At 43.4% G+C, this 25,329-nt stretch overlaps 1 protein-coding gene across 1 annotated transcript in view; it reads right to left on the bottom strand.

Annotated features, from left to right (window-relative positions):
* si:dkey-288a3.2 (protein phosphatase 1 regulatory subunit 37) overlaps positions 1-25,329 on the bottom strand; it is a 54,877-nt gene that overhangs the window by 28,224 nt on the left and 1,324 nt on the right. The window contains exons 2-8 of the mRNA XM_061063118.1: positions 24,627-24,727; positions 12,148-12,193; positions 8,704-8,804; positions 8,393-8,512; positions 7,214-7,361; positions 3,452-3,607; positions 3,108-3,220 (exon numbers count right to left, since the gene is read on the bottom strand). Of these exons, the coding sequence (XP_060919101.1) occupies positions 3,108-3,220; positions 3,452-3,607; positions 7,214-7,361; positions 8,393-8,512; positions 8,704-8,804; positions 12,148-12,193; positions 24,627-24,727 (785 nt within the window). The remainder of the gene's footprint in view (positions 1-3,107; positions 3,221-3,451; positions 3,608-7,213; positions 7,362-8,392; positions 8,513-8,703; positions 8,805-12,147; positions 12,194-24,626; positions 24,728-25,329) is intronic.

Below are 25,329 nucleotides of genomic sequence, written 5' to 3' on the forward strand. Positions count from 1 at the left end.
CACCCACTCCTCGATGCCCCCTCGCCTCGCCACCCTTGTTAAATTCCTCTGGTCACTGCTCTGAAGAGAGCGGGAGCGCGGGGGTGGAAAGGAAGCCAGGAAGGCGAGCGACAGACCCACAGAGCGTCTTCTTCTGAGTTAATTTGCAGCGCTGTGACAACAAACACACTTGAGAGGACCCCCCTCCTACTCCTCCTCCTCGTCCTCCTCTCTTCTTTTTTTTCTCGCTGAGTTGCAGCTCAGAGAGGCAACGCCACATCCAACGCGTGGCGAGAAGCTTCTCCGGTGAAGAGGGGAGGAGGAGAGGGAGAGCGGCTCCGATGGATATGCACGAGGGATAATAGCAGACAATTAAAGAGGCGACTGCGTGGTTGAGAGTGTGTGAGAGTCAAGCATGGTTGAAGCCTGTCAAACGTAAACCACAGGAGGGTTGGAGTGAGAAGTTTGAGGGGGGTAGGAGTGTGAAACTACCAAAAACACAGTATGCTTTCACACATGACATGGTGGCTTCAAACAAAAAAACAAAACACCAGACGCACAAAATGTAGAAAAACAAGAAGCCTGCGTGACATGTTCACCAATTTAACCAAATAATCTTTTTTATGTTTTTAAATTTAGACGTGATTTTGGCCCGTGCAGACTCCCATTGTCTTAATCCTTCAACAAGGCATGCAGGACGGAGAGAAAGGGGTTATTAACGGCTCGGTTTATTGGACGCTATCAGCGGCATGTCTATTTTTTTCCACATTGGCTAGTCTTCTGTGATTTGTTAAGTTAAGTGTCTTGCTACTTATTCTCCAGTTCTTTCAATCTGCAAACCTTAAAACGGAGAGTATTCTGATTGTACAGTTCTTTCTGTGTTGCCATGGAGGAAAGTGAGACATGTTACAGTTAAAGTTGAAGTAACAGTAATGACTGTATATTAATATGAACAGTGCAACTCCATCTCCTTCCGCTGTACAAAAGTGAAGCTAAACGGGCGCTGACATATTGCGCTGGTGATGTATTTTGGAGCAAAAACATGCACGCTGGTGGAGCTGCAGAATTGAGATCCTGCTCTTTCTGCGTCTGTGTAATTTACCTTAATAGTTTGACCCATTTACCTTGACTTAAAGTTGACCTAAAGTTGACAACAGAACACCATTTGTCAGTACAATGATCATCCATTATTATCATCTTCTAGATTACAGTGTGAGTATAACGTGTGTTCAATGTGTGTGTCATCTGTTCCAGGTGATCCGAGAAAACAGCATCATCATGTTGGAGGCCTTAGAAAGAGTCTGACCACCATATTTCCCTGATATGACAAACTAGAATTTAATCAGACGGCTTCCAGCCTCTACATAGGAAACCTCTTAGTGCAGCCCTGCAGTGTTCTGCCCCCTGGAAGGCTTTCAGAGAGCTGGCCAATCGGAGGCAAGGTGGCACGTGGGGAGGGGGGCCTTAAAGAGACAGCAGCAGGCAGAGGCTGAAATTAGGGTTTTAATGATACCTGCTTCAAACCGACTCTATAGGTTTGACAGACTGACAACATTAGAGGTGAACATGAGGATAATATGGGATTTTTAAGATCAAGGCGGTCTGCAGCCAGTCAGAAGGGGGATCTCTAAATATTTCGGCTTCTCTCTCAATGCTGTTGCTCCGTCCATCTCTTACAGTCAATGTTCTGGACATAAAGCCAATCATCTCAAGACTGAATTTTTCTGGATGTATCTGTGATATTATCTATTCAAAGGTATATTTGGTTACATTAGCTAACGTGCAATTTATGCACGGGAGCAAGCAAACAAATGTTAGCGAGCTTGCTTGCTAGCAGCGTAGTTGTCTGTTGACCTTGGCTGACTCCGTTTCTGAGCTAACATTAGCAAGTGATGGCTCTGCAGGGGAGCTGAAAACAGGCGAGGGTGGGTGAAGGAGTGACAAACCACCAAAACACACAATGCTTTCACACATACACACACACAAAAAAAAAACACAATACAGTCGTGCATCACATACGGGCCTCAGGAAAATAGTTTTATAGTATATTTAGATACTGCTGGACTAACCCTGGAAGTGACAGTCAAGAGAATAAGAAGCCGAAATGTACACCCCTGTCTTCCTCTTCCTATAAGAAGCCTCGAGGACCGAGAGGAAAAGCACCAAACAGAAAGGTTAATAACAGCTCTCCTCTTCATCATATTCCACACAACCAGCTACGGGTCTAATTATCATCATTACAGCCTGAGAGGACATCTACTTATCCCTGTGACTGGCAGGCCACATGAGCAGCCCTCCTTAACGCACATCTATTATTTAATCAAAGTGTTTCTTCTTTTGGTATCACTGGAGGAGACAGGGAAAGTGTGTGAGTGTGTGTGCCACGCGGGCCTTTAATTTCCAGCCTTTTGACTTCCACAATCGCCACTCACATGACAGGAAGGTGCAGTTTATGCTGCCAATCAGGCGGAAGGAATGCATGTTATTAGGAGCGTGCGGAGTGGAGGCGGGATGTTTTAGAGGGGGACATCTCTGTTTGAGGCCGAACACTGTTCAGCTCCTAATTCTGGCTCTAGATGAAAGCAGGTATTAGTCTTAGCACTTTAGCCGCTGTGAGAACTTCATGGTCAGATTGGATCGAGTGGAAGTCTTCCAAAGAGTGTTTTTGGTATTATATTCCTAGGATATTTTTTCTCATGAGCAGTGAAGGAGGGACAGCGACACAGAGGAAATATTGTACTAGAAAGGCCCTGAAACACCAAGGAGATGGTCGGCCCACAAACGTCGCCCGTTTTTGTGGAGTGTCCAGCTCCGTCACCACCCGTCGCCGAGTGGTGACCGACAGCGGTGTGAAAATGTTCTTCTCGTATCACAACAACGGTTTATATAGCCGCATTCTTCTCCCTCCTCGCCCTCTTCAGGTTTCCCCTTTTTAGAATGGCGATTACCGACTAGCGCCGCCTGCTGGCATGCACAGAACGTACGTGGTGGTTGGCCGTCGGCTGTAGTCTTTGTTGTGTGTTCAAGTACTTTTTGGCCAAGACAAAGACTAGATCTTTGCCGTCTGCTTGGTGTGTCAGGGCCTGAAGACTTTAAATCTGAAGGGTAAGAACGATTGGCTTCCTCACCAGTGCTTTGGCGAGGTGTACCATGCCGTCTGCGGTGATCTGGTTGTTCCTCAGCAGTAAGACCTTCAGACCTGCAGTCTGGTGCCTCAGACCATCACACAACTCCTCCAAACCTGGAGAGGAAAAAACATGACGACACGAGCTGAAGGCTGTTTCAGTTTGTCTTTTGGTCTCAGCCTTTGCTCCCATTGTTAGCTAGCTACAAAACGACGCTGAATAGAGAAATTAGCATAGTTCAGATGACATAGGCATGCTTTTGTAAGGAAGACATTTAACGCAGATCATGACTTCAAGTTTGAGTTAATAATATTGTTGTTGTTCAGTTATGGAGGTGAGTTTCCTACCAGCATCTGCAACCTCATTGTTGCTGAGCTGCAGCGTCTGTAAGGTGGTGTTGTATCGCAGCAGGTCTCCGAGCTGCAGAGCGTCCTGGTAACTGTTCAGCTGGTTGTCGGTGAGGTGGAGCTCTATCAAAGCTTTATTTGACCTTAGTGCACTGACTAGAAGCAGCAAGACAGAAAACGATAGAGAGATGTGAAAAGATCAGGAGGAGGATACTAAATGTACCTCGCTCCCTTAGAGTACAAGTATGTTTGATTCATCGACTACAAGATAAAATGATCAGCCTCACTAGTCTACATCAGAATTACTGGTCTGTTAATCTAACTATTGGTATTTTTAAAAATTAGAAGAAGATATCATTTTAATCATCTTGCAAGGGGAAATTCAATTTCACACTCTGTTGTTGAACATGAGCTAGTGGGGGTTCGGTGCCTTGCTCGAGGGCACCTCAGCAGAGCTCAGGAAGGGAACTGGCACTTCTCCAACTACCGGACCAATTTCCAGACTTGAGCCGCACCAGGACATGAACCGGTCCCCAACCCAAGTGACCTGAGCTCAGTCTGAAAGGCCAGCGATGCATGTAAATGTTGTGTCTAAGCTGTAGCACAGCTGCCTGCCACTAGATGGGGCTGTAACTCTGATTAAGGAACCTGCTCTCCTCTCTATATTGCCCAGATGGTTACCTTAGTTTATCAGTTTTCTGATCTTTATCGGAGGTTATGAGATTAAATATTAAAGGAGATCTATTATGCTGATCTATATATAAATAAATACATATAATGTTACGATGTTGGATGTCCATACTAAACCTCGGAAATGTTTTTTTTAACACAAGATCGTTGGTGTAATCCCTGGATGTGGTTTCTTGCAGTTCTGAACGAGACGCTACGAGAACTTTGCAAGACTTGCTCTGCTGATTTATTTGAGAAAAGTTGTAGGCAGCTCTTTCAAGGAAAACGCCCCTCAAATTTCCCTGCAACTGCAGACAGAGCTGGCCTATTGGAGGAAAGTGGGCACGTGGAGAGGCGAGGGCCTTAAAAGACAGTAGCTGAAATTAAGCGTTTCAGGCATAGGATGAAATGAGGGGTTTTACTGACGCCAGTATCAGATTAATAAGGAGGTTTTTGAGCTGCACATCTCGCAACGCTACTCAATCTGTGTCCCAGACTGACATAAGTAATTCTCAAAGTAAGTATAATAGATCTCATTTAAATATTAGTCAGTGCTACTCGCATCTTTGTAAAGGAGCGCATATGATGCCATGATGGCAATTTTTGTCCATACAACCACCAAACGTCTGAAAAATCTTGTTCCTGCTTCTACAAGTTCTGCGGTCATGTTCAGTTTATCTGTTCATAAAGATTAAAGAGAAGCTAGCAGTGAGGAGGACCTACGGAGTGTGAGGTTACATTTTCTCTCCAAACTTTAGATGGAACCACCTCCTCAACCCCATCCCCTCCTCTCTAAATTAAGACATATGGATTTCTTTAAAGTGGTATTAGATATGATCCATCGTGCCAAACATGGAGCCTGCAGGTTGGAGCGGCAGCAGGCTGATTGAAGGCGAGTGAACTTGAGCATGAAAACGAGAACACAGCAGGAACTCTGCCTCCTGCAAATTACTGCGCTAAAGATCAAGTGGCACTCCTTCAGAAATGTGGAGGAGCCATTGTTGGAGGCGGAGCTGGGACTCTTTTAGAACCGCAGACCTAATGAAACACTCGTCAAATCTCAAGACCTGCTCTCCAAATGTCTGCATGTCGGACTCCTTTCATACCGTTCTTTATTAAATGTTTAATAGAGAGATATGATGTGTGTGTGTGTGTTTTGGCTCTCTCCCTGTGTGTTTATATTTGGTGTACTGTACTGTGTGTCTCCTGTGTCAGTGTTTGTGGGCCCTCCCTGCCCCTGTGTCCAGATCGATGCGGCAGATTTGATCAGGCCTGTCGGGCTGCATGTGGAATGCCAACATTGTCATCAGGCACAGTGGGAACCAAATGTTGGAATCGGTGGGATTGATCCGGTCGACTCCACCACCAGCGCCCAATCCTGCAATCACAGGCCCCCTCGGATCGAAGGCAATGATCCTCAGCTGGGACCCCCTGCTGGGAGGGGAGGAGGGGAGGTGGAGGTGGGCTCGGTGTAGACAGGGAGGACGGAGGGGGAAGGGGTTGAGTGTGGAAAGAGTAGGAGGGAGAAGGAGGAGGGAGGTTGTGAGACCCTAAAATATCAAAGAGATCCAGGAAACAGCGGAAAATGTTGGAGGAGAAGTTTCTGTCATGAAGAGTGGACATCACACTGAGTCCGTTTAGATCTTTGTCTGCTCCAGCTGAGACGAGAAGAGACGCCCGAGTTCCAGTTTGGATTTTTTTTGTTCCAAAGAAAAGTCAGAAAGAGATTGTTTTCACCATCACACTGCATCTCAGACCAGCCTGAAAATTGTCCTTGCAAGGGATTTTAGTTGGAATATCAAAAACAAAATAATTGAATCTTCCCCCCTGAAGCCGTTTACTAACCACCACTGTTGAACTTGAACTGTTGTGTGTACGTGTGTGTGTGTGTGTGTGTGTGTGTGTGTGTGAGTTCATGTGTGTCCATCCATGTCCAGCACTTAACCCCCCTCTGAGTGTTCACCCGTTGTGAGTGTATTTATTTATCCATACACTCATCCATTTACCGTGTTTGTGTGTACTCGCCAAAGAAGCTGTCAGTCAATGAAGGTCAAAGAGCAGACCGCAAAAAGTGGAGCCCCTGCTTTGTCTTTTATATTTCTAATGACACTTTTAATGTTCTGTGCGTAACAAATCAAGTGTTTCTATGCTGTGCAACGTGCAAGTAGGAGTGAATGCATCGTTAACGTTGGTCACACTCGTTTACCTGCAGACGCCGAGGTCATGTGTTGAGCTGTTTTAAATAGATCGAGCTCAATTTTGACTGTTTTTTCTGAGTGTTTTCCTTTCTTAAGACGAGTGGACTTCTCTGAACTTGAACATGTTTGTAGTTGATTTTGAAGTTAGCGGCCCAGCTGTGACCATTTATTCCTAAAATACAGTTTCCGAATGCAAGATCCTTGGAAGAGGTCTGCAATGGTAGTGTTGTAGTCAAGACCACACTAACCGAGACCGAGACATACCCAACCCCAGAGATTGCTCTGAGACCGAGACAAGACCAAGACCATAAATATCACATGATCCTTTCTATATCAATTATGACAGCAAATATTATTCTTACTTATAAAGTTGCTAAAAACAGAGGAATAGGATTTTAGAAAAAGTGACTTCACACGTTTTTTTAGTGGAATGGTTATTAAATATGTCAAATGAAAAATGTGCTTATTTCATTTCATATTTTTGGTTTTAGAGACTTTAGCAGACCCCAGGTGTAGAATGTGTGTGTGTGTGTGTGTGTGTGTGTGTGTGTGTCCTGGCTGACAGAGCAAGCGTAGAAGTGTGCAGCGGTGTGTAAAGTGACAGGTAAGAGATTAGGCCTCTAATCCGGGTCCAGACCTGCAGAGAGGGTCAGCGGTCAAAATCTGGTCCTGCTGGCCACAGGACACACGCATGCTCACACAAACACACACGCACACACACACACACACACAGACAATGCACAACATGTCAGCATACACACTGTCCACACTTTCACACAAACATGATTTAACAAACAAACATGACGTCACTGTATCATGAAAGAGTGTCTATGTGGCATTACACTGCTCAGCGTGTGTGTGTTTGTGCATGTGTGTGTGTCTGTGTGTGTCATACTCAGTGTGTACAGAGGCACTCCGCTGAGCTGGGCGTTGTGGAGATGCAGCGCTGTGAGCCGGCCGGTCAGCAGAGCTTTAGACAGAGACTGAGCCGGGTAGTTGACCAGAGGAACGTTACACACATCCAGTCTGGACAGACGCACACTCTGAAACACACACACACACACACACACACACACACACACACACACATGGTGCAGACACACAATTACTACACACTAATGCATTAAGAAGCAGTTCATTTCAATGTGCAACACAAAGAAGGAAGGAGAGGATGTAAGCTAGAAGACAGAACCGTAACTTTGTAGACATTTTTTTTATTGTCCTTAGAAAATGTAACTTGATTTACATATTGAGTTCTGCATTGATGTGGTATGCATGAATGGCTAAAAGTTCTTCAACTGTTTTTTTTTTTCAGATTTTGGTGAAGGTTGGAGAAATTAGTCATGCATGAGCCAGTCAGAGCAGCACTCAGGTTGATGTAACAATAACAAAGGGAGATCTACTACTTCGACATGTAAAGAAAACTATTCGCAGCCTGTTCACCAGGATCTGTGATTTTAACATAAGTCCCGCCTCTGACAGTGTAAATAGCCAATCATAATGTATGTAAGAGTCCGATTTTGGGGGGAGATTCCAAGTGGGGGCCTATGCCACCCCATGGCCACCTCTCCGGAGCAGCCCCTGATATAAATCGTGACCATAAGCTTGTCACTCACTTAATGCATTAAAAAGTCTTCTTCTCCATCTCTGCAGCAGCTTTTAACCTTACAGACCTGAAGATAACGTACAGTGAAACTCTGGAAAATAGAGCGTCATCACATTAACTTGAGAACTGTAAGTGATGCTCTGAGCCTCGACACTGTTCTTTTGATCACATCGACACGTGTATTCATGCTGGATGATTGCTCCTCGCCTCCCGGCCGACCGGTTCTTTGTTTATGCTAACTGTGAAGCTGCAGCAACGTGTGGATCTGTTTGTGAAGATGTTTTTTTGTGTGTTGATGTACTCAGAAGAACTTCAGGCCCTGTTTGCTCCACAGTGCATCTTCAGCGTGTGTAATGTGAAACAAACTCACTTTCCTGATGTACATTACCCCCCCACCCCCTGCTCCCCTCCTCTTCCCACACGAGGAAGCCTACAAGAGAAGATTACTATTCCAGCGCGTCAGCCAACCTGCTTTATCAAATGAGCCAGGGCCCTCCAACACGATGTTCCCATACTGCCGTTGTCAGAAATGTCAAGATGGGTTGTAGATTCATAGTACAAAATCATATCCAGCAAGGACGCGGCTCCCTGCGAGAGAAAACAGAGTGAGGAGGAAAAAATGAAGAAAGCCGGGCTCCAAATTTGACAGGAATGTTATGAAGTTCTTTCTGAAGAAAAAAACGTGTTCTAATCTGATCCGGGGCCGGGGCCTGAATATGAAACTGTGTTGGAATTGGAAGACGAAGATGAAGAAAACAAGTTTTGCTCATAAAACTCACATTTTCCTCCAGTTGTGCCGCCTGCAGATTGATGAAATCAAAGTGCAGCGATTTGAGGACGGCTTCCAGAGCTTCACAGGAGCGCTGGTCTAATCGCTCACCTTGATGGAGGAACGCAATCAAACAGGAGATAATTGGAGGCTGTTTGCTAACACGCAAAATTGCACGACTGTAAATGTGCTTTATCCTTTTTTTTTTTTCCCTGAAGTGAATGTTTCAGCAAAAATTACGACAAAACAACTTCCTTTATAGGCAAAGTTTATCTGTGTGTGTGTGCGTGCGTGCGTGTGTGTGTGTGTGTGTGCGCGCGCATGTGTGTGTGTGTGTGTGTGTGCGCGCGCATGTGTGTGTGGTTAAATAAAGTTCTGAGACGTAATCAGAAACAGAAATAATGATGACAGGAGGAACACAGCGCCTGGTGCTGGAGTGTTCATTGATTACTGACGGCAGAACAAAACAACAGAATCAATAATAAAAAAAAAACACAAACTTATCTTCCAAAATGTCTGATTATTTTTACCCCTCAATGTGCAGATTAAATATTGAATAACTTTATTTTGGTTGATAACAGACACACACTTTGTATAGACATGGTTGTAGACATTGACAGTTCAGTTCAGGAGCATCTTACGTTAGTACATTTGATTTACTTTATCCATATGCTCTTCTACGAAGGGGGGGAGGGGTGGGGGGTCTGCTGTGAGGAGATGTCAAAATTTGTTAATAATGCTAAAATATTCACTTGATTCTTTATTCAAGGGTCTGGATGAATTCAAATTCAAATTAAAACAATAAAACAATTACATTGATGTAAATTTTTTTAAGCTTTTTTCAGGTTGGTACTGAGGGGGGGCTGCACAGTGGTGCAGTGGTTAGCGCTGTTGCCTCACAAGGAGGTTCCTGGTTCAAATCCCCGTCTGACAGGAGTCAGGAGACAGGTTCTCCTGCTTCCTCCCACAGTCCAAAATCATGCTCGTTAGGTTAACTGGTGACTCTAAATTGCCCGTAGGTGTGAGTGCGGCTGGTTGTCTGTCTCTATATGTCACTAAATGTACCCCGCCTCTCGCCCAATGACAGCCGGGATCGGCACCAGGAATCCCGCGACCCCCAACGTGAAAAGTGGTAAAGATAATGGATGGTATTGGGGGGTGAGGCTTCTTAGATACAAGTTAGCGGAAAAGTTTGGGAAACACTGTTAGAATTGAGACACAGTAACCTGTTTGTGTTCTGCCCGAACATTCACACTTTTTTAGTAGTTTTATGCACAGACTGTTAATATTAATGGACGAAGCCTGAGTGACGTCAGCCATCTGTTCCTGCAGGGGGCGCTGGAGGCTCATCAGCAGCAGCCGCCATGTTGGAAATCCTGTCTCAGTCTAACTTTTAGTCAACCTAACGACAGGCTGAGAGCTGGAGCTGAGGCGGGTTTTAAGACTCTTGAAGAACCGTTAAACCGTGGCCACCTGTCAATCATGTCAGCTACGCTAGCAGCATGTCACGTTACAATTCTAAAATTATGGATTTCTCTGGCTTTGAGAACTGTTGGAAATATTTCAGGTAATGTAAGTACTCAACAACAACATATATATATATACATATATATATATATTTATAACATAAGTTTAGTCCATTTTAAATTAATTTATATTTTATTTAAACATTGTCATCAAATTCAACATATTGTATGTTTAAACTTCTCTTTACTCTTGATTTAGAAATCCATCAACCAACCCTTTGTTTTTGTTTTTTTATGTATTAAGTCATTGTGTTTAACGGGGAGCTTCTCAGGAGTCATCTAGTGATCTGATGTTGCTCAAAAATAAGTTCTCTTCTACACGATGTGTTTATTAAACCAGTCTGTGTTTCTGCTCTAAGTGTTTCTCTCTCAGTAAACCTGATCAGGAGTCTCACTCTGATCAAACCGAGACTCGCTCCTGGTTCTTATCTCCTCAGACCGGGAGGGGGGATGATAATTAGCACCATAATTATTTACAAAATGATTTTTCCCCTTTTTTTTTGTAATAATAATCACTGAGCTGATGGAGCAGAGTGTGTGTGTGTGTGTGTGTGTGTGTGTGTGTGTGTGTGTGTGTGTGTGTGTGTGTGTGTGTGTGTGTGAGGTGGAGGCAGAATCTAAAATCCCATTTTTCTAATCCGCCCTGCGTCTGTGAGATAATAAGGCAGCGACACCCGCAGTCAGAGTCATCAGAGCGTGACAACGGTGACGCCCATCACGGCATCGAACGCACAACTTCACACCGCTGCTGCTGTGTGCACACGTAGCTTCTGTGGAGGTTATCTATATCTGTGAGGACCGCAGGAGGTTTAACACCTTTAAAGTGAAACTCTGTCAAAGGTTTTTCAGTTAGGAGAGACGACGAACGGCGACCAAGCTACGATTAAACCAAGTATCTGATTAACAGGTTTGAATTAGGGTAATTCTTTCAACGATCAACGTCAAGATCAGATCCTGATTCAGGTTTTTATTCATGCTGATGTTTCAAAGGCAAGAGGCTTATATTTCAGTTTGAGGTTTGGAAATCAAATTGTTGAAAACTAAAAACAAAGCCGATGCTAATGTGCAAGTGACTGCCCTTCCTCAAGTGTCCATTAGAGGCTGTTTCCAATAGTGAGTCAGTCTCCATAGAGCCCCATGTTAAAAGATCCGACTGAAATAAACATGTTTACAAGCTGGTACAAATCACAAATGTTGGTCTCTAGTTATCTCTTCATGACAACTTTTCAGGATGAACTCACCTGTTTACATTATATTAAGGATTAAAGTGATGTAGAATTAGGGGGCGGGGCCTCTTTGAGTGACATGTGGGAGCTGGTAGCTGTTTGCTGGGTGTCACCTCAGCTAATTCAGTCTGCCTGTTCCTGTTTTGGGGGACAATGACATTCATTTTTTATTGGCCATTTTTTTTTTTTGCCTTTATTGGATAGGACAGCTGAAGCGGGGCGGGACATGTTTGAAGGAGAGAGTGGGAGACAATATGCAGCAAAGGGCGGAGGTCGGATTCGAACCCACGGCCGCTTCATGAGGACTATAGCCTCTGTACATCTGCACATCCCCGACGAAGCGGCTAGGCTATGTGTGGGCGCCCCAGATTTCACTGAGGCCTTTTGAGGTTGTGTGCTGTGTTTTTAAAATGTGAAAAAAAAACACCAAAATGATGCAGTAATCGAATCATTTAATGAATGTACACATAACTATATTGAGATAAAGGACGACTCAAATCCCCCTGACAGGCCTGTCATTAACTGATGTCACACTCTATTCTCGTTATCTCGTAAAATGTTGACGATATTAAGGACTATTATGAAGATATTAATGACGTGTTGTTCCATATTTTTTTTAATATAATTAAACATCTCACAGAATCACTCACTGCATCATATGAAGTCCTCCATCATGTTTAATAATGACGGAGAGAGGCTTACCTTTGAGATCCAGACACTTCACACCGCCACCTACACACACACCCTGCTGAGAGAGAGAGAGAGAGAGAGAGAGAGAGAGGTGTGAGGGAGAGGCGTGAACACACACACACACACACACACATATACACACAAATAGATATTTGGCAGCGGCCTCTCCATCCAAGCCTAGCGTTTGGATCAGGAGGCTGATTGGACGGCAGAGCATGAATTATGAATTTCACACAGTTCACGGCTGCCGCTGACGGTGACACGGCGTCCTAATTAACCAGTGTATAATAATTAGAAACAGCTGGTCATCAGTTGATGTGTTCATTTGCCAGAGTCAGTGTTCCACATACATCTAATGTGACGGCATCAATCAGGGCGCAGGCAGAGACGGGAAACACTGACGAGAGCACGGCGCAGGGAGGATTGAAGAAGGTGAGGAGGAAACTCTGACAGCACTTTATCGTGCTTTTTTCTCAATATACGAGCGTGTCACCTTTGACCTTGCAGAGGTTAGATGTCAAGATTTAAAGGCAGTAATGTGACCGCAGTGAAGACGAGGGCAGCCTGAAGTCAGAAGCTCCTGCACTGGGGGGAAAACTCCGCCTAATGATCAAAACGCTGCTGATGCACATGAATAGAACTCCAGGAGAAACGTGATTGATTAACTGTTCTTTAAAACACCAGTCAGTGGAAGCTTAAATGATGGAGCAGACCCGACCAGCAGGGGGCCCCAAAAGTGAGTGAATTCTAACTCCATGAAGCCTCTCTGGTTTCTGTTTGTGTCATTCAGATGAAGGCTTTTAATCTAAACATGATGTGTATGGTTTAACTCTGTTTTTAAAATGTGTTTTTTTACACTTTAATAAGTAGAAATGTTGATCTTAAAAATGTGCAGCTGCTGTTTGAAGGGGATTAAACCTGAAAACATTTACTGTGCTCCCTGGAGGAGCAGACGAGAATAAGACAAAGTTAGGATGATGCAGAACATTTCTGTGTTTTTAGTCTTTATGGTTTGAAGTGGGCGGGGCATAGAAGGTGCCATATGTGTGTAAACCAATCAGGATTGAGCGACATTTTAAATTCAGTTGTGAGGCTATTTTGCTTTTTGTTTCTGGGAGACTGTCGATCGAATTGAATTGAATCCAAACAACACATTTATGATGACGTAAATACGCTGAGTGTGGGATTACTGATCTCATCAGGTACTACATATTGTACATTTTCTCCCTGAATTTGGCCTTTGATTGAAGCAAAAATTCCTGAGACATGTTCAAAGAAATAAGTCTGACACTGCATCCTGCACTGAATCTGCTTTTATTCACATCTTCAAACGCTTCAATTCCTTAAAACCTGTACAGACAAAGCTGAAAGTTCAGACTAAAGACTAAAAGATATTCATGCATTAAATGTTTTCTTTGGATACAACTTGCACAAAAAAATGGATCCTGCGTCATTTTCTTCATCAGATTTTACATAAACACCCCAAAAAAAGTGATTTGAACTCTTTTTAGATACTCTTATTTTACGTTTTTATCTTTTACTCTGCAGCAGAAACACGGCGCCTGCATCAGTATTCCTGGTTAATGTCTTGGAGTGTCTTTATCTCCCTAGAATCTCAGTTATTATCACCCACTACCCATGCACATTAGTGTATCTCCTTATTTTTATTTTTACAACACGTCCAGAAGTCCGCTACCCGTCTCCTCACACACTCCTGCACCTGTGACCTCATCACCCCCGTCCATCATAACCTCCACTGGCTCCCCGTCCCCCAGCGTATCCACTTCAAACTCCTCATCATCACCTTTAAAGCCCTCCACAACCTGGCTCCTCCCCCCTACCTGTCTGAGCTCCTCCCCCCTAACTGTCTGAGCTCCTCCACCTGCACACTCAGGCCTGCAGACACAAACCTCCTGCCCCCTCCTGCAGGACTAACCATCAGTCCTGGGGGGACAGGACCTTCTCTATTGCCGCTCCCACCCTCTGGAACTAACTTCCCCAAAACCATCAGAGACCCTCCCCCCACCCACCCCCCTCACTCTCCACCTTCAAGAAATCCCTTAAAACTCTCCTCTTCAACATCGCCTACAGCCTCTAGCAAACTCTGTCCTTATCTTCCTTCTCTTACTTTATTTCCTCGTTGTTTTCACTCTTTTCTTTTTAGGGGGGTGTACTATCCTGCTGTCTGCCACATTACCCCTCTGAGTACATGAGGTCGTCATGATGGAGTCCAAGACTTTGACTCACATTTATTTCCTGAATAATTATTTATTCTTAATAAAGTCTCTCCTGATTGAAACACAGCGTGTCAGCATCAGATGAGATCTATAATGTCAAAGGTTTTCTCCTCCAGATTTCACCTTTGTTTTCTTTTGTGTGTCTACTTAACGGGGACTCATGCAAACGAGCATCGCTTCATATGTAAAACACAAAGTAGGTGTCATGCGCACAGGTTTCTAGTCGTGGATAATTTGCATCCCGTGTCCCTGGCTCGCCGTTTAGGATTTAAAAACAAAAGCATTCGACTTGATACAGAAACAGTGACACTACACAAACACAGACATTCTGCAATAAATCATCTGTGGTCTTATTTTCTTCATCCTGATGAGTACGGACTACATGATCAAAAAAGCAGAACTGCCTGGGTTTAGGGGAATGTTTGTTTCAAAATGTTTCGGGCTGGTTTGTTGCTTACGTTTCAAGCTTTCTATATCATGTCACAATATTAAATTAAAGACCAAACGTAAAGAAAGAAGAAGGGTTTCAAGGTGCTCAGTTCTGCTCAGGACCCTTTAAACTCTCCGTCCTGCCCTCATGTTTCTCTCTCTCTCTCTGTGTGTGCACTGCCTCGTCTTGGCTCTCTCTCTCTCTCTCTCTCTCTCTCGCTCTCCCTCTCTCTCTCTTTGACTCGCCGCCTCCTGATTTTGCAAAGGGCTCCTTGTTTCCTCTCGTAGCTAAATATGATTCATTGTTCAAAGGGACGAGCGGAGCACAAAGGGAGCCGCCGCAGACGGAGACAAAAAAGACGGCGTCCATAATGTTCTGCTGTAAAGAATCAGACGGATCAATGGGACAATAATGACTGTGTGTGTGTGTGTGTGTGTGTGTGAGGGGGGCGCCGTGTAGCGGGGAGAGGTGGCTGAATTCATCCCGTAATCATCCACAGGGTGTTTTACATGTGCACACACATACTTATACATCAACTGATAATGTGTGTGTGTGTGTGTGTGTGTGTGTGTGTGTGTGTGTGTGTGTGTGTGTGTGTGTGTGTGTGTGTGTTTACAGATAATTAAAGCAGGTCAACGCAGGAGGGGAAGTGATGTGTCAACTGTCTTTAGTTTTATTAATTCACTCCCTGGAAATCAGAATAATTGCACAATCTGTTTATCATCGTGTTCAATCATGATCATGATTTTTAAAATTAAAATTTCAAAAGGAAGGAGTCTTTAAATGTTCTGCCTTAAATGTGCCGTGAGGGACGAGAAGAGGAGAGAGGGAAAAATGAGAAGATGAATTTAAAATCAGGAGGTGAAAACAGGAAACACACGCTGCTCTATTCTCCACTGAAGATTCAAACCATGCAGCTCAGAGTCTGTCTTCATCTCAGGGAGGTCAGAAGTGTTTCTCTCATTTAAATCTTTATTTTGAATATGTTAATAAAATAATTGTAAAAAAAAAAGATAAATAAATGACTGGAGCAATATACAATAATAAAGTGAACCTAAACAACAACATCAGCGAATTAAGTCGACATGAAGCAAACTGTAAATGTTTGAAAACAATACTGCACACAGTCAGGGCTGCAGGGTGTGTGTGTGTGTGTGTGTGTGTGTGTGTGTGTGTGTGTGTGTGTGTGTGTGTGTGTGTGTGTGTGTGAGAGAGAGAGAGAGATTAACTCCAGATTTAGGATGACGTTTATCGACTCCTCAACAACTTTGACTCACAGATCCACCCTGCATGTCGACATCAGTACATTGAATCAGTTCTCACTCTCCCTCATCTCTCATCACCACCCACAGGTCGGCAGGTTGGCCACATTTAGATCAAAGGTCTGTTTTTCTGAGGGGACACCAGAAAGAAGAGCAGCAGCACACATTCAATAATAAGAAACATAATCATCAAATCAACAGTTTGGAGTCTAAATCTAAAGATGAACGAGAGGGAAACATTCTCTCAGTTTTGCAGGTTCAGTTGAATCTGACTCTGAGGACGACAAATGGCATCATGTCTGACTAACGAAGCTTCTTTATGACTACAGGAAATATTCTCTACTGTAGATTGTCTTTAACATAAGGACGCTGTTGCTCAGTCTGAGCTTGTTTTTTAAAACTGTCCCACATTGTTGTTCGAGCACACGGTGTCTTAAAGTTAAGGTCTCCACTAAATTAAGACCCCCCCCCCCCCCCCCTCTGTTTCTAAACATTTTTTTGGGGGTGGGATCGGTAGTGGAAAGTACGGTGGCTGGTAAGTGCAAACAAAATGACAATGTGAAACACAATTTTACATTTTTAAAAACGTTTTTACATTTTGTAAAACAAAATTACAAAATGTGAAACACGTATACCAGTCCCCAAACAAATATACAAAACTACAGATTTTTTACGGAAAACAAACATTTTGACCCCTCACATGTGTTTCACATCTTGTAATTTTGTTTTATAAAATGTAAATTAAAGAATGTAAATTTGTCTCAAATTTTGTAAAAGCGTTTCACACTTTGTAATTTTACTTTGCACTTCCCAGCCACCGTAGGATAGTCTAACAGCTGTAGTCCTCCATGCTGGGCGGGCCCAGGTTCGAATCCGACCTGTGGCTCCTTTCCTGCATGTCATTTCCCACTCTCTCTCTCTCTCTCTCTCCCTCTGTCGGTGCAGTGCATCTCCTCAAATTAATTTAGATACAGTTATATTTTGTACATGGTCCATAAAAAAATGTAACAAAAAAATCAACCATTAAAAAATTCATTTCTTGTTTTTATTGTTTGTTCGGTGTTAAACTCTGCAGGATCCTAACATGTCACCACACGGGGCTTTAAGAACAGGCGGTTGTTGGTATCTCACACGTTGCACTTGTTCACTTTGTTGTGTAGTTTAAAATAATCCTGCACGGTAACAGCTGCAGGACTTTTCTCTGAGACAACAAATATGATCACATATTCTTCTTTTTTTTTTTGTTTAGTTTTGATTGACCTCACTCATTCAGGTTACATTATTATTTAATGCATGTGTGTTGTGTCATTCATCACTGAAATATGAATAAAAATGTGATCACAAAAAAACCCTCTTCTTAAAAAAATGTAAAATTGTCAAAAACATGATCATCTATTGGCTCTGATTCCTGCGTCTTATTATAAAATCACACCAACTTAGCAAGGGGCTGCACAAGTAGCTTAAAGCTAAATCAAGCACTTGACTTCAAATGATAAAGGAATTACATTTAATAATAAATCAAGTACATTTTTAAAGTGAAATCAACGAGTCAGTGAGATTTAAAATTGTTTTATAATCTGCATCAGACAGGATTTAAAAACATTAAATAATCTCGGGAGGATTTAGCCGATTTAAAACTGTTTAGCTGCAGAATCCCTCACATGTTCACAAAGATCTGTCTCGTATTTTTGTGCCTCTTCTTTGTTTTCTGTAAATTCAGGAGCTGAATCGTGAAGCTTTTTGGAAAAGTAAAGTTTCCACGCTTTGCAGAGAGCATGTTTGTCCGGCTCTCTTCATTCATCTCGTTCACTCACATCTCGTATTTCTATCACCTCAGATTTTTTTTGTGTGTGTGTGTGTGTGTGTATGTGTTTGGTCTGTCACAACAATAAGAAGAAGAAAAAAAAAAGAGAAAGTGTGAGTGTGTGCTGGCGTCCGGCTGCTAGTGAGAGCGGTTTGTTTGTGGCAGCGAGCCAGAGAGCGACGCTCGGAGAGAGAGTGTGCAAGAAGCGTATCACACTCACAAACACATGCACGCACACACACACACACACACACACACACACACACACACACACACACAGAAAGAAGAGAAAGAGAAGGAGGAAGAAACACTCGCAGATCTTCCTCCTCCTCCTCCTCAGCAGAAATCCAGCGGCTGTTTCTTTTTTTCATCTTAATGAATTTCTGAACTCGTGCGTTCCCGCTCCGCTCGCTGCTGGTGCTGCTGCTGCTGTGGCGTGCAGGACACAAACCCGAAGACGCCGTCTGCCAGAGCTACTGATGTGTCAGGAGAGAGACGACAAAATGGAGTGATGAAAAGAAGAGACTCACACACACGTACACACACACACACACACACACACACACACACACACACACACACACACACACACACACACACACACAGGCAGCAGCAAAAGACAGCAAAGGGCGGGTTTGTTTCTAAACTTGACTCGTGCAGAAGTCATCTCTGCTGTTTTCACGATTCTTCACTGAAAAGAGAGAGAAAAAAAAACAGTTTTCCTCCTCTGCACCTTTAATTAACTGACGGAGAAATATGAATAAAAATATGTGTGTATGTGTATACGTGTGAATATATTTTTAACATTCATTTTCCGAGGGGCTTAACATCCCTGCACATATTTCCCTTTCAGCATCTTTCCTGCAATAACGGATAAATTATTTAAAATAACACGACCTTTTATCTCGCACCCTTTGAAGGCAGCAAATTAAAAATGTAAATTGGCAGCTAATTAATATGCAAATGTATTCGTTGGCTGTTAACAATTAGCAATTAAAGCGGCAGTGTCTAGAAAGAGGCGCCCGACAAAACGAGTAACTTCATTTATCATTTAAAAAAAGAGAGATCTAAAAACAAACATGAAATCATAATTGACTTTCACAGTTTTTCTCTGTCGACGCTTTTTTTTGTTCGTCTGAAGTCGGAGCGTTTACAGGCTTCATTAACGCCACGCCGTGTAAAATATACTGCTCTTCTTCTGTGGTGGGTGACACAAATAATGCACACACAGTCAGGGCTGAAGGGTGTGTGTGAGTGTGTGTGTGTGTGTGTGTGTGTGTGTGTGTGTGTGTCCTACATGATCCTCTCAGCGCTCATGTTGGACTTTAATCTTTAATCGTCCTATAATTGGTCATCTCTAACCACTTTAGAATAAATAATAAAGATTTCTTGTTTTTAGACATTTTAGTGGGGGCACCGATGTCCTACGCCCCATGTACCTCGTGGTAGCGGCTGTGGGTGCGAATCCGACCTCGTCCCTTTGCTGCATGTCGTCCCCCCCTCTCTCTCCTCCCAACTTTTCCTGTCTCTCTTCAGCTGTCCTCTCCACTAAAGGCAAAAATCACCCAAATATATAACTTAAAAAAATAAGTTATAGTGGTGTTTTATTTTGAAATTAGGTTTTGAAATAAGTGTAATGGGGGGGGGGGCATTTATTTTGAGGGACCCTGGCTCAAACATTTGATCGGATCAATATTGATTTGATAATAAAAAATAAATCTGTAGAATGACTGAAAACAGAAACAAAGACAACGTAGAATGAGAACACACAAGAACAACAAAATCCACTCGCTCGCTTTCTCCTGAACTGTCTAGATGAGCGTCTTCAGCTACTCCATTACATCAATGTGTTATTTTGGAGCTGCAGTCGCGCATAATTTACAAACTGCTTAATTTTAAGTACAGTGATGCAACAATATGAAAACTGATTAGCAGAGCCGACATCAGTCCGTGTAGTCGTCCGTCCATTTAGAAATTGTAAAGTGTCTTTGGAGCAGGCACAGCCAATCAGGAGGTGACTAGTCTTTGTTTACTTCCTGGATTTTTCCTGCAAGAAATTCTGACCAATCAGAGGGCATTTTCCTCATGCATCACACATTTTGGTCCGCTTGTAAATGTCCTCATGTGAAAAAACAAACCAAACTTTAGGTAATTTTGCAAAAAATGAAACAAACTGGTCCATGATTCAGACCAGAGCAAACGCTCTATAGGTGTGACGACGCCATGAAGCGTTACAAATCAGATCATAAACGAATGGTCGCCATGAGCCTGGTGAATGCGCAGACTCTTAGTGTGTGTTTTTAACTTTTTTGTGTTACCCTTTGTTGTGTGTGAGCGTCTAAGAGCGTCTGAGTTCTGTAACATCATCCTGCTCACTAAAGCACTCGTGTTACGTGTGCGACCAGCTGAGCGTGCAAATTCAATCCAGCCTAATAGTCACCACCAATAGAGCATCACACACACTTTAGTTTAACTGTAACTGCTCTGATTCAATTAGAGGAAGAGAGAGAGAGAGTGTGTGTGTGTGTGTGTGTGTGTGTGTGTGTGTGTGTGTGTGTGTGTGTGTGTGTGTGTGTGTGTCTTCCCCTGAAGACGCCTCCCTGTTATCGCCGTGTCGGCCTGTAATGAGAGGAGCAAAAAATGTCCGGTCCTCCTGCTGCTCCCTGATAAACCTCAGGGGTCCTCCTCCTCCTCCTCCTTCTCCTCTTCTAGCATCTTTTAATTCTTCACCTTCTCCTCCTGCTTTTCCTCCCCCTCCTCCTGTTTCTACTTCTCCTACTCTTCTTCTTCCTCCTTAAGCTACTCCTCTTATTATCCATGCATTTCCCTCCTACTACACCTCCTCTCGCTCTTCCTATTCCCATGACACCTCCTCCTCCTACACGCCCTCATCCTCTTTGTGAGTTGTTATGTGTGTTTTTAACTTTTTGGATGAACTTTCGTTGTGTGTTGTCAGAGCGTCTCCTCTGTGTGAACTCTCCGAGTTACTCCAACATTTCATACACCTTGTCTTCCTCCTCTTTCTACTTTTCTGCTCTTCCTACACTTCTTCTTTCTCCTCATCCATCTTTTTTCTTCCATTCACTGTCCACATACACCACCTTCTTTCTCCTGCTCGTTCTCCCCCTATACCTCATCCTTTTCTTTCACCTCCTTCTTCTCCTCCTTTTCCTATAACATCCCAACTCTTCCTTGGCCTAGTCCTCCTCTTTCCTCTCCTCCTCCTCCTATACCTCCTCCTTATTTGCAACCTAATCATTTTCCCCTCCTCCTCTTCCCCCTTTCCTCCTTCTCTTTTTACTCTATTTTCTTCTCAACCTTCTTCCTCATCTCCCTTCTCCCCCAACTCCGTCTCAGCTTTTCACCTCCTCCTTTTCCTCATCTCCTAACCTGTCCTCCCTCCCTCACATCCTTCCTTCCTTCCTCCTCCTCCACCTTCGCCTCCTCATCTTTCTTCCATGACCTCTCCATCATCTCCCTCCTCCTTTTTCTCATTTTCCTGCTCTTCCTCATAAACTTCCTCCTCCTCTCTGTGATTTTATTTTACATTCAAACCTGCTAACAACCAAAAAGAAAACGAAAAAAAGGGTGACAGTTGAGTGACATTTAACTCGCTGCAGTGTGTCAGTGTGTGTGTGTGTGTGTGTTTGTAAGTGTGTGTGTGTGTGTTGGTAAGTGTGTGTGTGTTTGTAAGTGTGTGTGTGTGTTTGTAAGTGTGTGTGTTTTGGGAGAGGGGGCAATAACAATCAGCATGCATTTAATTTAAAAGCCGGAAGTTTGTGTGTGTGTGTGTGTGTGTGTGTGTGTGTGTGTGTGTGTGTGTGTGTGTGTGTGTGTGTGTGTGTGTGTGTGTGTGTGTTCTGCAGACTTCCGCAGTGCAACATTAATGCTAATCAAAGGAGCTGAGAAAGCAGCGGTGGTCTGTAGAAACAGATTTTCTCTCTTGTCTGTGTCTCCCCCCTCCTCTCCTCCCTCCTCCGCCCCCCCTCCTCCCCCCTCCTCCTCCTCCTCCTCACAGAGGTTTATCCAGTAAAATAACAATCGGTGGGAGTAGAATTTGACCCTCTGAATGAGTTGAACGGAGCCGTATTGTGGCCTAGCAGTGGGATAATAAATAATGAAAGGGAAGTTTGTGTAATTGATTCCTCTTCAGTCCACTCGGCTGAATAATCTGCACGGAGACGCGCGCTAAGCTGTTCATTAGAAGATCTGCCAACATGCAACTCCTTCTCAGATTATTCTGCAAACATCACGCAGAGAATACAGAGTCAGCGATTCAGTGTGTTTGACTCACAATCCTCTTGTGTTTGCAGGGTCAGGAAATAAAAACAACAACAACAGCTTTATGTTCTGAGCAAACTGAAATCAATCCGTCAATAAATGACCCGGGTTAACTCTCCTGACACTTATGTCTTACATTTACATGCTCAAAGGAAGGATACATCTTTAAGATTTCTGAAAAAATGACTCATGGTATCTCTGTATTATGTTTTGATGAGGACTGGTCAGTGCTGTGGCCTCACAGCGAGGAGGTTCCTGGTTTGAATCCCCGTTTGACAGGAGCCTCTCTGTGTGGAGTTTGCATGTTCTCCCCGTGCATGTGTGGGTTCTCTCCAGGTTCCTCCCACAGTCCAAAGACATGCTCGTTAGGTTAACTGGTGACTCTAAATTACCTATAGGTGTGAATGTGAGTGTGGCTGGTTGTCTGTCTCTATATGTCAGCCCTGTGATTGGCTGGTGAACACCCCAGGATGTAACCCCGCCTCTCACCCAATGACAGCTGGGATCAGCTCCAGCCCCCTGCGAACCCAAAATGGGGAAAAGCGGGATGCATAAATGAATAAAAATCTGCTCTCTCTGACCTCACAGAAACACCTGTGTTAGCCTCTTCCATGTTTTACAGCCATTCCTCTGTGCAGCGATGAATCTCGATCATCTCCTTTAAGTTTCTCATCACCGAGTCAGAGAGGAGAAAACTCCGAGAGTTTGAGCTCTGCGGCCTCAGACCCCCGCTGGCTCCGACATGTTATTGTTTACCACTCCTATGAAGATGTCACCAACAGCAACACTGTTTTATCCACTTACTACATTTCAAAGGAGTGCAGAGGGGCCCGAGGGTGCAATAAAAAAAAAAAGAAGCTTTAAATAGTCTTCATCGCTGCTCCTCGGGGGAATCGCCCCGCGCATGAACAGACCTAATTTAATAAATTTGCTCTTTAGGCGTTCGTCTCCTCGTTTTGCATCGTCTTATTACTGATTCATTCACACGCAGCCCTTTTGGTCTAAATATTGCCCCTCTTAGCTAATGCTTAACCATACATATTTTACTCTTCAGGAGGACCACCTACATTCAGCCTGCACTGTAACTGCCTTCATTAGCACCTCAGAGATAATACAGCGGCTGTATGCTTAATGTAAGCACTGCTAACACTCTAATTTTCCACAAATAATTCCCCTTGATCTCCACTCCAATTTATGCAGGGGGGGTGCTTTAAAGCAGCGTGCTTTAACAAGGCTGGCCCAAGTAAAGTAAGTATGTACATAAAATGAATTATAAATGGCACGCAGTGTGTTTCAAGTGCAGCGCAGAGAGAATAAGTGAGTTTAGTTTATTAGAGAGGCAGAGAATGTGTGTGTGTGTGTGTGTGTGTGTGTGTGTGTGTGTGTGTGTGTGTGTGTGTTGACTGTGTGTGTGTGTGTGTGTGTGTGTGTGTGCACGTACTGTACATATATGGGAGCAAGTTTAAAGACCAATTTAATATCAGAACTATGTAGAGCATGAGGTCTGAAATCACAGATATATTTTTGCTTTCATTTGATTAACTTAATCAAAAAGGCTGATGACCTGATTGTCTGAGGGTGTTGCTTTAGAGGCTTTGGGCCAGTGAGCTTGAAAGGTTGTGTTTGTGTGTATATGTGTGTGTGTATATGTGTGTGTGTGTGTGTGTGTGTGTGTGTGTGTGTGTGTGTGTGTGTGTGTGTACGTTCACGCTGAGCTGAGCTCCGTAGTTAACCTGCTCTTTGCCTCATGTGTGAGACGCTGTTAGCTCTGCAGCTACGAGCCTGATAGAGTCTGATGGAACCAAATGATTTAAATGATCTCAGGGACTTTACTGAGTGTGTACACTGTGTGTGTGTGTGTGTGTGTGTGTGTGTGTGTGTGTGTGTGTACAGAGAGAGTGCTTGTGCTTGTGTGTGTCTGCTCCATTGATCTGCCTTTGTGTTATTGAAATCTTCAGTTTTCAGTGTGACGAGCTCTGACAGAGTGTCAGGTGTGACTTGTATCAGGTTAAATTGTTGTTATTGATCCTTTTCTGCAGCGCCGTATAATAACTACATGTTCAGTTATTTTATGGGCTGAGTTGCTGATGTTGCATTAAAAAAACAAACACGGTTACACACACTAAAAGCAATATTTCTCCGTGCAGGTTTTTTTTATATCAGGTTTGAGTTTAGATCGTACTCGAGGATCTGTTTTTACTGTTTGAATTCAAACGCTCATGTTCAGCAGAATCAAAGTACACGAGAACGGAGATTTTGGTGCATTGCCAGAAAAAAAATCCCAGAAGTTTCTCAGGAAAAGTCTGAGTTTTTACATTTTTCAATTCAGGGAACTCTTAACATGAGACGTGAAAGACTCTCTGATCACACGGCACAGAAACTCAAACTTTAAACCGTCAATCCAACACAAACACATAAACCTCATTCTGTATGACTGCAGCACTTTAAGCTCTGATATGTTAGATGTGTGTGTGTACCTGTAGCTGCTGAAGGACGCACTCTTTGGGCTCCACCTGATGTCTGCTGCAGCTCTGCTCATACGCCGACATCACCTCCGCCAAGGTGACACAGCTGTCACCTGAAACAAAAGAGAAAGGAAGAAAGAGACACAAGGTGAGGTGTGGAGAGGAGTTGTTTTTGTTTTAGAAAGAGGCAGGCTGACAATGAAATATTGGGAAATATAGGAAATGTTTGCAGAGTTTGTGAATAAAGATTAGCTCTCCTCTATCCAGTGTGTCCTATTATGTATTTTTCCAAAATTTCAACAAACCTTTGAAATAAGAACATTTTGAAGGAAACGTTCTTGTTACGTTCAATCTGACGGGGAGTAAGTATTTGGAAATGTTTCTATATTAAAGACAGTAATAGTCCGGGTCCGGTCTCTCTGATAACACAGATCTTGTGTGAAACCAGAATACTGAGGTTCATGTAGTCCTGCATATGAAAAAATAAATAAACTGTGCATACTAGAATTCAAGGAGCAATATGTAACTTGAAACCTTTCTGCGTTCTAACCTCTCTCCATTTTTCAAAAGCATCTCCTATATTGATCCTAGTTTGAGCACGTTTCTGCTTGTGGAGCTTCTTAGAAACATGCAGAGGCTTTTTAGGTCCGGTAGCAAGTTCAGTTAGCATCAAAAGTCAGGGTTCCTACATGATGAAACTTATGATACTTAACAT

The sequence above is a fragment of the Labrus mixtus genome, chromosome 18, assembly GCF_963584025.1.
Source record: "Labrus mixtus chromosome 18, fLabMix1.1, whole genome shotgun sequence".
Taxonomy (NCBI): domain Eukaryota; kingdom Metazoa; phylum Chordata; class Actinopteri; order Labriformes; family Labridae; genus Labrus; species Labrus mixtus.